The following is a 16,129-nucleotide window of genomic DNA, read 5'->3' as shown; positions in this document are numbered from 1 at the left end:
CGTTACCTGACGTTCTGGGCAGGGCTTTTTCTGGCACTTTACAGGAACTCAGTAGTCCCTGACCCTTTCTGCTGCGTGCCGGCAGAGCGTGTCGCTTGCCTGCAGGGCAAAGGACCTTAACGAGTATTCTGAGTCCCTTTAAAATCTTCAGACTTGTTTATTTTCTTTTCTTATTAGTACTTTCAGTACGAATCCGTTCTTCATAGAAAATTCGTTCACAACTTCCGCTCAGAAATCCTGAAGATTTTTTTTACCTTAGTAAAATTTGTTGGTTGCCTTCTATTTTCTGTAGCAGAGGCTCTTTGCGTTTTTTGTTATCTTTCTCTTACTTGCTATTCATGCTGTTTTATTTCGAGGCTGTGGTAGGTGTTACAGTGCTCTCTGTCTTGCGTCTTACAGGGCTCTTCCAGTGGCCGTTTCTCACAGGTTTGTCTCCTGCTGAGCTCTACCTTTCTACCTCTAAGGTCATGCCACGGTATCGTGACGATTCCACAGCTAGAAGTTTGTCAAAAATATTCCTGAAGAGGGTGTGATTGGTTTCAGTGGTGCAAGATGCAATTTCTGAAGTCTGGTGTCAGCGGCAAGGCTTTTACTCTCTGTTTTTTGAGCACTATTTTTGGCTTCATGAGTAGAAGCTGCTGATGAACTGGAGCTTGCTTCAGCTGCTACTTGTGAGGTGTCCACTTCTAGCCTTAGTTTTATGGGTTTTTGTTTTGTCATAGCACGTTAGATTAGTTTCAAGATCCGTGCGGTGCTCAAGGTGTGGAAGATCTTGTCCAGACTGCTACCCTGACAGCGCTTGCCACCGTTATGTGCTGGGAGCTAGAGAAAGGAAGCTCTTTCCCCGTTCCCTTTCTCGTGTTGTTAGAGGTCTGGCAGATTCTGATCTCGGTATCAGCCGTAACAGATACGTCCTGCTCGTGCCTTTCAAGAGATAGGCACTTGTTAATTGCTTCAGTTCATTTAAGTCATTCCTGATGTTGCCCGAAGATGTAATCAAAATAGTTTGTTTATTCTTTGACAGGTTACTCTTTGCTGTGATTGCTTTAGGTTGCATTTTCTATGTTTAAGAAAGAGTATTGTTTGGTTTACGACACCTCATCCCTGGCTGGGAAAGCTCTGTCTCCTGGAGTCAGTTACAGAGCAGATGTATGAGTTTTTCATCCTCCTAACAGGTACTGTGTTTTTTTTTTTTTTTTAATGTGTAAAACGTGTTTTGTGGACAGTGTCAATTCTTTGAAAATGCAGGCTTCTCAGATAGTAGCTTCCCTATATTTTTCTTTCGGCTTCTGTTGGCTTTTCACTGGAAATATAGGCTTTATAGGCTTTCCTGCTGTTTCTGCTGGAGATGTATGTTAGCGGATGCACAGCTTTTTGGGCAGTAGCCTGTTTATCTGTCTCAGATTCCTAGAGATCTACTTCATCTGTTTTTCTGCAGCATTTCTCATTTTGGAGGCTGTCAGCAGCATGTTTTCTGCATTATTCCACAGGAAGCTGTAACTACTTTGGCTTCTTTTTGTATTCTCACCATGTATTGTCTCTTGATTTAGAACAACTCACAGGAAAGGAGGTCAACAGAAAAGAAAGTAAACAAAATAGGGATTTATTGCATTTTTAATAGATACTCGGCTATCGGCTGTTCGGGTTAGGTTGAACAGGAGGGGCCAGGATAGGCATTTCCAGTGCGTCTGTAAGAGGTCAGCGCGCTAGTCCGTTATCTCGCTGTCCGTAGAAGCTGTGCACGTGGAGCGGTGGGTCCGGCGTGAGCGGTGCCCTGTCCCGCACGGCGCCAGGCCAGAACCGCCTGTCGGTCTGTCCCAGGAACGCATCTCTCTCCTTTAACCTCTGCCACCCTCTCCCCTATGCGGGGGAGAAATCCTTGGCTGCAGAGGCGTCAGCTCTTCTCTTTTAGGCACAAGGCTACCAGGAAGGCCCGGGTGGTCTTCTCTTCTCGGTATTTGCGTTTTGCGTGGCAAACCTTTCTCCTTCTGCAGGCTGTTCAACGCTTGCGATGCAGTCCAGGCTCCCGTATAACAGGAAGGGTGGGCACTGTTCTCTTCCTGTCCTTCACTCTTCCGATCCCGTAATAGATTGTGTTTTGTCCTATGTACTATGTTTTATCATCTGTCTGTCTTTCTCTTGATGCAGCATCCAACAAGTCACTGCTCCCGTAAGAGGAGTAAAACTGCCCTAAATGTTACAGTAAAACCTGTGTCCAAAAGCCCATTTTTTTCCAACTGCATTAATTGGTCTAGTAATTATATTACTTCTCCCATGCATTTGTGTCTTGAACTTTGACTGTCACTGTCCAAGGGGGATAACAGCAGCAGGAGACTGTTCTTCTTCTAGTGCTGCTTGTGAAAGCTGTGAGCTTTCCATGGCACTGAATTGAGTAACCCTCTGCATTTGGAAGTTATCTGTGCAAACATAAGTGATAAAAACATAGCGTTCAAATAAAAGTTCAGATGTTGCGGAGTCTGTACTTTTCTTTAGAAGCTGCCCTTAGATTTATGAGAATTCTTTTTTTTTTCCTTGTTTGGTCCCCATTGGTTTGTCTCCATTGACTTTGAAATCTGGTACCCCAAGGACTTGAACATAACACTCAAGTTATCATCTTTTTGTTGGTCAACTGTTAATGCAAAGTTGGTACAAAATGTCATGATAATACTACTAATTTGCTATGGATTTTCCTTAGCATCATCTGTATAGCTTGATATTTAGAGCAGGACAATGAGAGCATTTACAAGGTCATTTAATGGTAAGCCTGGTATTTAAATCAAATAGATCTTTGAATGTAAATGTCAAGGGGTTGCCAGAAAACTTCTAAAGATACTGTAGTACATTACAAATCTTAATCTGAACGTTTCTAGCAAAGTAGCTGTAATGATCACATCGATAGACCTGAAACCAGTTTTTGAGTGAACCTGGTAACTGGTGAAACAAAGCTTGATTAAAGGGTTGGTTTTTGTTTTTGTTAAATAAGTTTTTAAAAATATATAGCAAATGCAGGAAAAATAGCTTCTATTTCACTTTTTTCTTTGACCGGAGTACAGATTGCAGGGTAGAGAATGAAAAGTCTATGGTACTACCTGGTATTACTGCTGCATCCTGAGTAGGACTTCAGTAGGGTCAATTTTATTGTTGAGCTTGAAAAAAATTTCTTAGCATTATACAGCTTTTTAGGGAATCTCTTAGTTCACTTGGGGTTCTTAGGAATATTTAAGTCAGTCATTTAGAAATTTTGTCTGTTTGTATCTTCTGTTCAACTCTTTGTATAGAAGTCCTCACAGCCAGTTCTCCTGCGTTCATTTTGAAGCTCAGTGAGTTTTCACAAAGTGAGTCAAGAAATTTTTATTTTAACTTTAAAAAAAAAGCCTATTCTTAGCTAAAAATAAATGTCACAAAATAGAATCTGCTTTCTATAATTCATCTACTTTCTTCCATTTCCCGCTGAATGAAACTAAAAAGAAATTTTACAGGCTGTTAATTTGGTTTCATTTAGTTCATTCTTTCTCTGTCTTTTTTTTTTTTTTATACAAGACTTTTTACTCTGTCTAAATATATTTTTTCTTTTCCTTTTTAAAAAGACTTCTTCGTGTCTGAATATATTTTTGCAGCAGATTTTTAAAGCTTTCTTTTGGCTGTGGGGTATAATTTTGTATGAAATGGAAACACTGGGGAGAAGAGAGACTGCTTGTATGTTCATTTTGAAAAGCCGCTTGTTTTCAAGATATTACCAACTCATGTGGTATCCATGTGTCTGCAAGCCTACTACTTCTCCTCGTAGGCCTGACCAATACAGTAACCAGTATGACATAAATAGACTTCAAAATGGAAACTCAGCATAAAAAGAGACCGTTTTAGTGGGATCCTGAATTCCAGGGTAAGGTCAAAATGGTTTTTAATTGAAGAGAGCTGTGACGCATGGTACATATGTCCCCTGTTATTTTAACATAGATTCCACATGATTCTGGAGTCTAAAAGTCACGCTTGTATTTGGGGGCAGAGTTTCTATTTATGGCTCTGTTCAGTTGAGATGTGTGCAGTTAGATGAAACTGTAGGGTAAAAACAGGATAATGCTCTTTAAGGCTTTGAGATATCTGCTGTAGTAGCACAGCCGAATGCAAAGGCGAAGTTTCAAAGCTGTTGTGCACATTTGAGGGGCCGTCTGTGTGCATCTACTCAACTCATAAAAATATGTGTCTGTGATGTTCAGCAAAACTCCCCCGAACAGACTTGGTGTGCTACAAACACCAGCACCTGCATAGGCTAAAACATGCCGAGCACCCCGAGGAATTCGAGGGCTGAGGGAGGACAGCATGGCGGGAAGAAGGTGCCCAGGGTATCGTCATCTGCTGGGGCAAGGAGAAGCATCTCTTGGAGGAGGGTGCTTTACTGGGAGACCGGTGGGAGGCAATACTCCGCGGGCATAAGGAGAAGCGTGTCTGGGCTTTGGGCGCTGCTTGACGGCCCCCGTCGGCTGCAAGGGAGAGGGGCAGGAGCCAGGGAGCGCCGCGGCCTGGGCTTCGGGGCTCCCAGCTCTCCAGGTCATCTGCTCCAGTGCTTGGCTTGTCCTTACCGAAAAACTCTTTTGAAAAAGATGCTTCAAGTTTTCTCCAGCATCTTACTTCCCACTTTCCTGATGTAATTTGAGCCCACTGCTGTCTGGCCAGATGGCGGAGGGCATGCAGTGGGGCCATCTGCGTGGGGCTTAGACCGAGACGGGGAGAAGAGGAGCCCCAGCAACAGCGTTTTTGAAAAACTAGGAGAAGCCAGAAACGAGGAGGCTAATGAAGCAGGTTCAGATTAGTGAATGATGAGAAATCGGTTAATCAGTGACTGGAAAAAGGATTTTAGCATTGAAGAGAACAAGGAAAAGATTAATTTTAGTTATATTACAAGAAGAGTGATATAATTTAATGAAGGACAGAATATGGAGAGAAAGGATGGGAAGAAGGCCAAAGAGAGGAAGACATGAATTATAATGTATCTATTTTTAGACAGAAAAATAAGAGGAAGATAAAAATCAGGTGGAAAGATAATACTTCTCCAGTCTTTCAGAACGCAGTGTTATTTAATTTACAGAGAGGTGACTGGGGAGAGGTTTGAGGCAGAGAAGTAGATTACGGAATTTTACCTTAAGAGAGTGGTAAAAACAAAAAGAAAGGATGTGGTAAGGCAGAGAGAGACCATAGCAGAAGGGCAAGGCAGTTTTCCGAACTGCGAGGTACTTGCAGCAGATGGGGAGGAAAGAGGGGAGCCAGTCCAGCAGTGCCTAGGTGATGGTTCATGCAGAGTAGGAACGGGGGAGCACATGGACAAGCTGGGTGAGCGGAGGGCAGAGAGGGAATGAGTCACAACAACCAAGATTAAAATGATCAAAAATCCCCTTTTTTTAATAAGGGAGTCCTAATGATCAGTCCTAGTTGCCGTCTTAGTAGGTAATTTCAGGAAATCAGATGCTGAAGGATTTTAGTACCATGTTCCAGTGCTGTTTCTCCTACTGCTGGTTTGTGTGTTCCTGTTGCCACTTCTTCAGGGCTTCCTGTTTTCCCTTGGGAGCTCAGGAAGGAATTAATTTGTAGGTTTGAAAGCTTCATTCTGCACCTATTAATATTTTTTCATTGGGCTTTTGCCACCTGTGGTCATCTGCTTCAAAAAACTAAGGCTGTGAACTATGATATATCGACCCAGCTCTTCTTACTTGTGATGAATTAATTTTCGACCTTTTACAAAATTAAATGCAGTTTAAAACCGGGCCCCTTGTTGGCTGGCATTCAACTTTACGCCCTTGTTTGACATGTCGTCTTCCTGCTGCCATCTCGTGGGGAACGTGGGGGACGTCCACGGGAGGGTTCTGCAGCGAATGTGTGCTTTTGGGACCGCCAAAAAATGCACACCCCATTCTCAGTGGGAGCAAGAATGCAACAGTGGGCCGGTAAACCTGGAGCTCCAAGGAGGTTACCTGCTCCAAGGAGGTTACCTGACATTAAGTCATGTAGATGTTTGTCATTTCTAGTGAATACTTGTAACTTTGCAGTTTATATTTTGTTTTTTAATTGTGCTGCTCAGATGAGGAAAAAGTAAGGAGGAAATCAAGAAAGGGTCCTGCAGCTTTTTAATAATTCATCTCTTTTTAGCTGATTTGGTTTTGAAATTTTTATAAATGCCTGTTCCCCTGTGACTTTGTTCTCTGTTGTTGCTTGGTTTAAAGGGATGCAGGCAAGTGAAGCTGTAAAACAATATATACCTCTGCTTAGTGTCCTGAATTCATCTTTTCTCTTCCCTGTCCGAATGATGCACTGTGCCACGAGGGTGTTAGTAGGTGGTGTTCCAGGTGTGCGTTTTGAGACCACCAGTAAGCACAGAGACGCTTGGCTCCTAGGGTACCCCAGAGCACCTTGGATGTGGTCTGCAGCCAGCTCGTGCAGGAGGTCAGAGAGGGCTGCCCTTAGGGCACGGAGCGCAAGGCCACCACCAGACCTGGCTTGGGTTGCCCGTACCCACCAAAGAGAGATAAAACATTACCTCTGCGTGCCAGTGGCCATGCAGAGGTGAGAACAGGGTTGCCACAGTGACCCAGATGAGTCGTATTACATTTTCCGTCGTTGGAAGGTTGCGTGCGATTTCAGTTTTTCCATAAGAGGTACTGCAGGTCAGGGGAGCCCTGCGTGGGAAGCCGGGCAGCGTGGTTGTCGTGCCCCATCAGCTCTACGGGCTGCAGCATTTCATACATGCACATGTGCACGTTCGTGCCTTGCTAATGCCCAGGTCTCCGCAGGTGCCCTTGTTCAAGTAACATCAACACCTCATCTTCTTCAGTAGGTGTTGATATTCGCATACAAAAATAGGCTATAAAACCGAAGAGTGAAATTTGATTTGAAAATGAAAAACAGAAACCAAAAGCAAATTTAAAAGAAAATGAGTGTTGGGAGGGTTTATATTGGCAGGGTATAGAGCCTCTTCTAAATAGTAGTTGTCTTAGCTCTCTGGCTTGTGTTGATTTTTTCCCCCCCTCCTCTGATTTGTTTGGGTTTTTTGTTTCTGTAAGGTTTTTTTTTTTATTAACAAGGAGCCAGGTGTGAGTTGTCCAGAAGGCTGTGCAAGTGAAGGGACTTCATGCCGCAGTCTGGTTTCCTGAGCTGAAGTGCTTATGGTGGACGCATACAGTAACTTCACAGAGAACATCTGTCGTTGTCTTGCAGGGTTTAAAGGTAGTGATTATTGAGGTTAAAGAAAAGCTTTTTGTTTGTTTGTGTGTGGGATGTGTGTATGTGTTTTTTAACTCTTCCTCCACGTGAATTATTTTGCAGGCTGCCCCTGCTTTTTCACAAACAAACGCATGATTTAGTAGAAACCATAGTAGCTAAATGCAGTAATAGGAAAGTTATTAGCAGCTTTTATTTTAGGTGTCACTTGTGGCTGAGTCCTGATGTTTAAAATACATTCCTGGCCTACCTTGAAAGTGTAGGTGTTGCAGATTTGTTCTATGTAAGTTTGAGATCTTGAGTTTGCTGGAAGGTTCTCCCGAGTTTTCTACGTACGTTTGTATCTCTCTGCTGGTGGGCAATACGGGCTGACACAGTGATACTCTCCATTTATATTATCTGTCGTCCAAAGATCTCGGAGATGTGACACAGAAGATAAGTAAATAGCATTACCCGTTCTGTGACAGGCGGTAGGTAACAAAGGCCGGAGAAGCGTTTGCTTGCTCGGTCTCTTGTGCCGTGACTAATCTCGGTGAGCCACGACGCATGGAAAGGTTAAGTGATATTCAGTAAGTTGCAAAGACCTGTGGCGGCGGATTGGTGATGAGAACCTAGGCCTCTTGGGTTTTTTTCTCCTACACCCCCTTTTCCTGCTTCTTCAACATGAATTCATGTTAAATGGTATTTTGGTGGTATCTTACCGCTGGAAAACTTAGCAGTGTTTCCTTGGTATCTGCTACAGAAAGGTAGCGGTGGAGTGAATTGAGAGCTACACGGACCCTCCCGTACTGCTGCAGTCCTGGTCCAAAATTGTCTGCCGGGCACTGCTCTTCTGGGGGGGGTGGGGGGGTGTGGAAGGTTTTTTGTTTTTGTTTTTTTTCCCCTCCCTCCCTTCCTCTACAGAAAATATTAGAAGACCGGAGTGAGCTTGGGGTCCCTCTGCGTGGAGGAGCCCCTCCAGGAGAGGGTGGCTCCCCCCCGGCAGATTGCTTTCCCTGCTTGGGGATCAGTTTGTCTAGCAAACTGTGCAGGATTTGATCTGACTCCTCAGAAACGAGCTCCGGGCATCCGGGCCGTAGGTGCGGAGCTGTTGGAGGGCCCTGAAGCCGCCTTGTCAACTTCCCGCTGAGGTAGCCCGATGTTTTGATGCTTAATCTTACAATATTTTCACTTAGTCATGTAGGAAATGGGGGAGTTTTAGCACTTCAGTTGCGTTTAAAAACAAAAGCCGTGTTGTGCTTTAGTTTCTCCTCTGAGATACCTCAGATATGAATAATTTACATTAAATGTTTCTGGTTGGTGGCAGTTTTTCTCACTTACAAAGCCATGGCTAATATAAACGAACATATGAGTAGTGCTTGCCGTTCATATTTAGAGATTTGCCTGCTGATTTGACTGAAGACTTCAAAACATGCTAAATAAAGCAGCTTAGTTAGTTATGCTTCAGATGGAAAGACCGTGCCTGAAACGAGGTGAGGTTCTCGGTGAAGAACCTCGTGCTTTGGAGCACGCGGGCCTCGAAGGCAGGTTTGTGCGCGTGGGGTCGCGTGTGACCTGCGCCTGAGTTTCTTCCTGTAAATATAGGCTGGAATTGGATTTGGTTTTCCTTACTGGATTTTTGCTTACGAATGATTTTTGTTGATTTTGGGTTGCGTTTAATATTTAAGAGGTCCCTGGGACCTCTTGCAGCTGGCATAAACAAACTGAAGAGAAAAGTTAAGAGTCTTTTAACAACACTAAAACTGCCTATTACCTAGTTAATAAGGCCATACTTTCTGTTTTGAAACAAATACACAGCGTTGCTGACACCTGCCTGTGATACAACACAGGGCTGGCTCATCTGGGCGTCGTAACTACCAGACATGTGGAGTTAGAGAGTTTGAATCTGGTTTTTTCTTTAGATCATATACAAAACAAGCATGCACGGCCCAGGTTCGCATCTGTTTTATAGCACCAAACCTACCAATCCTTAATCACTCTACCATCATAACGTTAGGACACAGGTTGGCTTGAAGTCAGAGCAGCTAATATTAGCTAATTTGTTTGGTTTCTGTTTTTTTTTTCCTAAAAAGCAACAATAACTATTAACAATCTAGCCTGTACTTCTTATTTATTGTTGCACAATGGGTTGCCTTATTAAATTCAAGATGAGCAGAAAGTTTAAGTTGCAACACAAGCAGTAAAGAAGATGGCCATTTTTAGAGGGAACATTTTATTGCTTGCTCAGCTGCTTGGCTGTCTTCAGTTTCTGAGTGCGTCTGTAGCTGCCTTGTTCTTGCTCTGGGTCGCTTTGCTCAGTGGAGGGGAAGGGCATGGGTAGGAGATGGGGCTGCTCTGGTTTATCTAGCAGGGAAACTACGGTCCTCAGCGCTCCCAGGGACAGAGCTGACTTGGTAGCAAAATTGCAGAGGGCAAGATGTGGGATTTGCTCAGAGTTTCTGATCCGGGAATCCTCTTGGTTTTTGCTGACAATGAATTTTCTGGAGAGCTGAAAACAAGGGCTAACCCACTCCTTGAGAAAGTTCATCATGAGAAAAAGTAACTGTTCGTAAGGAGTGAAAATTTCACCTTCTTGACCAGTAGTGTCTAAAATTCAAAATCATCAAGAATGAGTGATCAACAAAAAGCAATTGATGTTTAGCAGGTGAAAAGGCCCTCAACTTTTGTTTTTATATATATATATGTGTGTGTGTGTGTGTGTGTGTGTGTCTCTCTCTCTCTTATTTTTTGACTACTCTTAATTCTTTTTGGACACCTATGGGCAAATCTTCATTCAACAAGCAGTCAATATGAAGTTGTCTTTAACTACTTGAAAACCTATTTGATGGGAAAATAGACCGGAACAGAAATTTCGTGTCTGTGTTAGCCTCCAACCAGCTAGCGTCATAACTATTACCAAAGTGAGGATGTTGTAGCATCTTCTGGTTTCTGCTTCAGTGCATTGGCTACCTACCCGAGATACTGGACGTTTTTGCTGTTCCTACAGGAGAAGAGTCTGATTTGGGGTTTGTTCCCAAATGATGGGGACTCGATGTGAAGATGAGCAGGAAGTGCTAGTGTTGAACGTGCAAGAGAAACCTGTGTTGAGTTATAGCTGTATGTTTGCTGTGTGAAAATCTGTTACCTACCTCCATAAGCATATCTAGGGTGCTGTATGTTTTGAAAAAGGCAGAACTTTGTACTTCTCATTAGTTTTACTTCTTTAGTTTTCAGAACTTCTGTAGCAATCTTGAAGCACTTATCCAAGTTTATCCTTGACAGGAGTTCTGAGGTACTTCAGATATCCCCCAGAAGCACCGTAGTGTCTTTAAGCCAGTTCATTTCAAGTCCATCTATGTAATTTGAAGCTGTATTCTCAAATTGCAAAAGCTAGGTATCGGCAGTTTATGTACAACTTTTGATATCCAGGTAATGAACATATACTTCTAAAAAGCACATATGACATATTTTTAGTCTATTGATTTTGTTTTATGTGATTGTGATTGTACGACTGTAGTGAAATCCTATGCAAAATGTACCTTCTTGGGAAAATTTGAGAAGAGGGGCCTCAGAACTCAGAAGGAAAGGTCTGGCCATTAGAGCTCTGGGAGGAACGTGGTGACGTTTGCCCCCTCCCCCCCCCCCTTTTTTTTTTTTTAAATGTGGAAAAACCCCCATTTGAATACATCAGCGAAAATAAATAGTATCAAACTATTATTATAAAAATACTTTATTCTTAATTAATTGCTATTTTATTTTATTTTACAGCCAGAAAATTTACAGAAGAATTGGCTTCGGGAATTTTATCAGGTAAGGTAAAACTTTTGGTTTTTTTTTATGAAGTTCTACGTACATTTGCCTCTTACCTTAGTTAATAGTGCAACATTTTAATGCAAAGATATTTTGCTTTGTCAAGTTAAAGCCATGAACTATTTTACAGTTAAAGCCAGTTCTAAAAAATATGCATCTTTCTGGGTTTCTAACTGAAGATTTAAAACCCAATGTATAAACATCATTCATTCTCATTTGCAGTCCTCTGCCAGAAAAAGTTCTGATATTTCATAAACATGATATTCGTTTGGCATGAAGTAGTCTTTTAAGTCTCCTTCAAGAAAGAAATGTATTGGAGTAGGTTTTTTTTTTTAAATGTGTTACAAGGTCTAGTTTACATTTATGTTGACGGTAAAACCTAACAATGTTGATATTGGTTTGCAATAGATCAGTCCTGCTATCCACCCTTCTTTGAATTTTTTATTTTTGGGCAACATGAAAATATGGAAACTGAACCCGTATTATGTGTATTTATTTATAGCATAAAAGCGATTCTAACACATACTGTTGCAAGACAGATTTGTTTAACTTGTTAAGTCCATGGAGAAACATGCAAATAAGCTGTCATGCAGAAATATGCAAATAAGCAATAAAATATGAGCAGTGATGCGACATAAAGGTGTCATCCTTTATATGCCGTGTTGGTTAGTGCTGCTTCGCTTTGTCAAATGTATCACATCAGCCAGAATTGGTAGATTTTGAAATTCCTTAAGAATTGTTAAATCTCCTACTTAAAAAAGTTTAAAGTAACAGTATTCCACTGTACCAGTTTTAATGTGAAACTGCAGCATGTTTTAATTATCAATATTTTTATCTTTGCTTTTTTACCTAAAAACATCCTGTAGTTATTTAGATGCACAAGCTACTAGTGCAACATGCAACCTTTATTGCAGTATTGTGAAATAGTGCAGTTAGCTTTTTCTGGCAAGTTTAATTTATTTGCAAAAATCTGAAATGGAGTACCCAATCTTATGTTTCAGAGCATCTGTCAGTCTCACAAGAGATTAATTTCTTTATTTATTTTCTTCTTTCATCTCAGTTGATTACTGCTGTATGTAGATGATGTTTCAAGTGTGCAGGCTTTCTCAGCTAATTCTAATTAAAAACCTCTCCAGATTTTCAGAAAAGTCTCTTCCTATGATGAAAATGTGAACTACATTTAAATAGGTATAATCCGTATTTTTTTTTTAGATCACTGGCTGCATATTTTACAGCGTCACATTACTTGTCTCTGCATATTTATCAGCAGTTTCCCATCCATGCTCGCTTGTCGCTAAAGTGGGGTGAGAAGTGCTTCTTCCATGTCACAGAAACGGTCAGGACTCACGTAACTGTCTCATTCTGCACCAGAGCGCTGCAGAAACCTTTCGAAACGCTTTGTGCCGAGCAAGAAAGGGGCGGCGGGAGGAGGGGGAGCTGCTGGTAGCCTGGAGTTGGAGTTACACGGACATGTAACCGGGCTTGGTCCGGCTTGGGTCCGGTGACCATTCGTGTTCGCGGGGTTCACAACAGGGCGGACGCGCTTCGCCGGCGCTGGGAGGCGGCCGGTCGGGTCCGAGTTTCCGTAGCCTCGGGCCAAGCGGGTCTGAGCCCGTCGCGGCGGCGTTGCTGCGTGTCCTCCCTCGCCGCGCGCGCCCGGCGGCGGTGGCCGGGAGCCGGAGGTGACAGCCCGGCCGGGGCCGCGCGCCCGCCGCCCGCTTGGCCGCTCGCGCCGGCGCGCTGGGCTGAAACGCGCTGCAGGATGAAGTTCATGAGAAGCGCTGGGGAACGGCTCGTAACGCGACTTCTAGCACTTCTTTATCAACACGAAACCCAGATAAACCACAGACCACAACTTTTTCCATTCTTCTGAGGAATTCAATTTGCATATAGCGTTGTGTCAGTACGGTTTGTGTAACCTCTGGCGGTGACATCCTTTTGCAAGCAGTGAAAACAATCTGCACCAAGAAGAAGTCATCAGTCTAAGTTTAACATGTTTCTAGAAATTAAACCCAAACATGGAAATATTAGTGCTGGTTTTCTTTTCTTAAATACTGGTATAGGAGGGTTGATTTGTCTTTATCTTTGAGTTCATATCAACTAATGTTTTAGTATAGTAGTATTCTGTGGCTTGTTTTTGAGTTCCACCAAATTAAAATAAGGGATTTTAATAGGTGTGATAGAGGAATGTGGATTATTCAATTTATATGTGTTATCAGTGATTATTTGCTCTGTTGTACTTCCCAAACTCATTATTTTTTAACTTCTGCCCTTATTGTATGACTATCCTAAATTGCTAACATGAAAAATGAGAAAGATTTAGTAATGCTCTTAAATTACACCTTTTGTCCAAAAAATGCTAAAAGAAAAAACCTTTTAAAATAAACTTTCGCTTGGGTTTTAATGACAAGTAGCACGTAGCAGCCCTCCTGCAGTGTACTGCTGCGCTGCTTGTGTTGACAGTAGAGTTGATGTGGAAAAGAAGGGGTTTTTTTGTCTGATCCATTTTCCTTGGATTCATCCAACTCGAGTCTTTGGTCTTTGAAAATAGATATGTCTATCAAACACTGAATAATTTTCTACTAGTTTGTTATTATCCAGATTTTTGTGTTCCCTCGAGGAAAATTAGAACAAAATGAAGGAGCAGTTCTGCTTAACTCGGTTCTGGATACTTTTAGGTATTAGATTTTGTCATGGCAAAGGAAGTGGCAGAGCCTTTCCCTTGTGTATCGTTTAGAACCGGCATCGGCAATGCACCTGACACGCTGCTGGCCACAGGCTCCTTTGAGGGACCGAACGGCCTTGATGTCCACAGCTGGCTTGTTTGTTTTCTCCCATCTCTACACTTACAGTAAAGTTTTTCCTGCTCCCTGCTCTACTTTTTTCATTTGATTCCATTGCTGAATACGTGACGTTCATTTTGTGACTTCATAACTCTTTTTCCTTGTGATGTACGTCGTAGGTATAGTATTCTCATTGCAAGAAGATAAATAAGAAGGTTTAAAACCTGACTGGATAAGCTTTTGGTTTAAAAAAAAAAAAAAAAAGAGAGAGAAAAAGAAAGCAAGCTTTTCTGATGCTGCTCTAGTAATGAAATCTTTGAAGGATGAGAAGCAGGCTTCTGAGAAATCCATTTATCAGTGTATATTTATGCTTCACAAGCTGATCAAAGTGCTTTATTTGGTTAAACACCTTGTTGTCAAATATATTCTCTAACCGAGTCAGGATTCTTCCCTACTCTCCTTCTCTTCATTGGATGCATTAACAACTTCAAAATTAGTGTATTTTTACTATCAAAAAAACAAAACAAACAAGGAAGAACATGGGAGGACAGCTGAAGTTTTTATTTCTCTTTCTCCTCCTGCTCCACCCCCTTCCCAAACATATCCTCATGTGTTGGCAACTTAAAAGTGGATTTTAACCTCCCCAAGCCCTCTACCTCTGCTATTGTATGGATTGCCTCAAGAAGGTGGTTCTTTGAATGTGCATTTTTTTTCCTGAGCATCTACTTTCAAGTACTGATGCTTTTTAGAGGGAGCATGGGATATCTGAATGTGCGATTCAGGTGTTCCAGCTTTAGAATCCTAAGAATTCATGTTTTCAGGTTTTCCTCTGTGAAGGAAAGCCAGAAATGTTCACGTCCTTTAAAGCTTGAGATTCATATTTAATTCACCTCTGGGAGCTGACCTTCAGAAACTTGCTCTCTTTAAATGTGATGGAGAATTGGACCAGCAGAATTTTTTTTTCCTATAATTACTATCAGATTTTGCATCCTATTGCTTCTTGTGAATGTGAATGTGATTAAGAAAGCCAGGAGTATTTCTCCTTGGTCGATAGTTTCTTGAGAATAAGCTCACAGAAGAAAGTCAGCTGTTAGTCAGAGACAGTTTCCATCACATGTCTATTCCCAAGTCGTCCTCTTGCTGGGTGACGTCTGCAGTTATATCACATACGCTTTCTGTCACCCATTTCTGAACCCACACTTTCACTAAATACATAATTTGCAACGTTCTTGAGCGTGGAATGTTAGAGAAGGATCTGACTGCCTGTTTGGGAGGCCCTCAACAGAGGGCAAGGAGCGTCCTACAGCCCAGACAAAGCCTTTACCTGATGGTGGGTTTTATTCCTTGTGAAAGCATGCGATCTAGGCGATGGTGTGGGATGAGTCTAGATGTAGCAGGGAAACAGCACTGCCTGGCTCCGGGGCTGGGTCCCCTCTGAGCACCTCGTGACGCTCACACCTCCCGAAGGTGTTACTCCATTTCTGCCATCTTTCTGCTCAGAGAGCTGGTTTAATAGTACGATGCCGAGGAGGTGTGTTGCGAGCTCTGGAGCAAAGCTGCCCAGAGAGGTTGTGGAGACTCCATCCTTGGAGACATTCAAACCCGACTGGACACAGTCCTGGGCAACCTGCTCCAGCTGACTCTGCTTGAGCAGGGCTTGGACCAGACCATCTCCAGAGGTCCCTGCTGGCCTTGGCCGTTCTGCGCTCCTGTGCAGCTTGGGAGCGTGAGTTGCGCGGCCTCCTGGGGCCCGGCCTGGGAAGCTGTCCCAGGTGGAGAGAGCCCGCTCGATGCGGCACATCTCCGTGCCGTCTGCCTGGGGGCTGCAGCACACTACTGCATCGACACGCGCGCTACCGTAACCCGCGCGGCTGCGTCCTGCACCGAACGCCCCCCTGCGTGCCCTGCTGCTGCACGAAGCAGAAACCAGGGTCCCAGGCCCCAGGCGCGTCCCGCTGCCTCGGTGAGGAGGTACAACTTTAGGTACAAACTGTGCTTTGTTTTTTCATTAAGAGTAAAAAAGGAGTGCTAAATTAGCTGACTGCCTTCCCAGAAGTCACTTTTAAAATTGTTTTGTTAAGCTTAGAGTTGGAAGGGATAACGCCGAGGTTATGCTTTGCTTACTGTTTAGAGCATCCGCTGACTTGTAGGTTTCTGGGCTTGCGTGTTTGAGTTGGGGTTTTTTGATTATTTTTTTGATTGCTTTTTTGTTTGTTTTTTCCCCCCCCTGAGCTTGACTCTCTGTAATCCAGCTCAGTTTTCTCTGCATCTTGAAAACGGTGGTAGTAACTAGAGTAACACAAGTAAAGCTTCCATTTTGGTTGCCTTTACGGCATTTTTTGCGCTTT

The 16,129-nt window shown here is 42.9% G+C and overlaps 1 protein-coding gene across 4 annotated transcripts in view; it reads left to right on the top strand.

Annotated features, from left to right (window-relative positions):
* The window catches only part of INPP5A (inositol polyphosphate-5-phosphatase A), a 261,753-nt gene that overhangs the window by 59,252 nt on the left and 186,372 nt on the right, over nt 1-16,129 (top strand). For all 4 annotated transcript variants that reach the window (XM_068951378.1, XM_068951379.1, XM_068951381.1 and 1 more), the window contains exon 2: nt 10,957-10,998. In XM_068951378.1, the coding sequence (XP_068807479.1) occupies nt 10,957-10,998 (42 nt within the window). The remainder of the gene's footprint in view (nt 1-10,956; nt 10,999-16,129) is intronic.

Source organism: Struthio camelus, chromosome 7 (genome assembly GCF_040807025.1).
Source record: "Struthio camelus isolate bStrCam1 chromosome 7, bStrCam1.hap1, whole genome shotgun sequence".
In the NCBI taxonomy this organism is placed as follows: Eukaryota; Metazoa; Chordata; class Aves; order Struthioniformes; family Struthionidae; genus Struthio; species Struthio camelus.
This window is presented reverse-complemented; position numbering and strand designations above follow the sequence as displayed.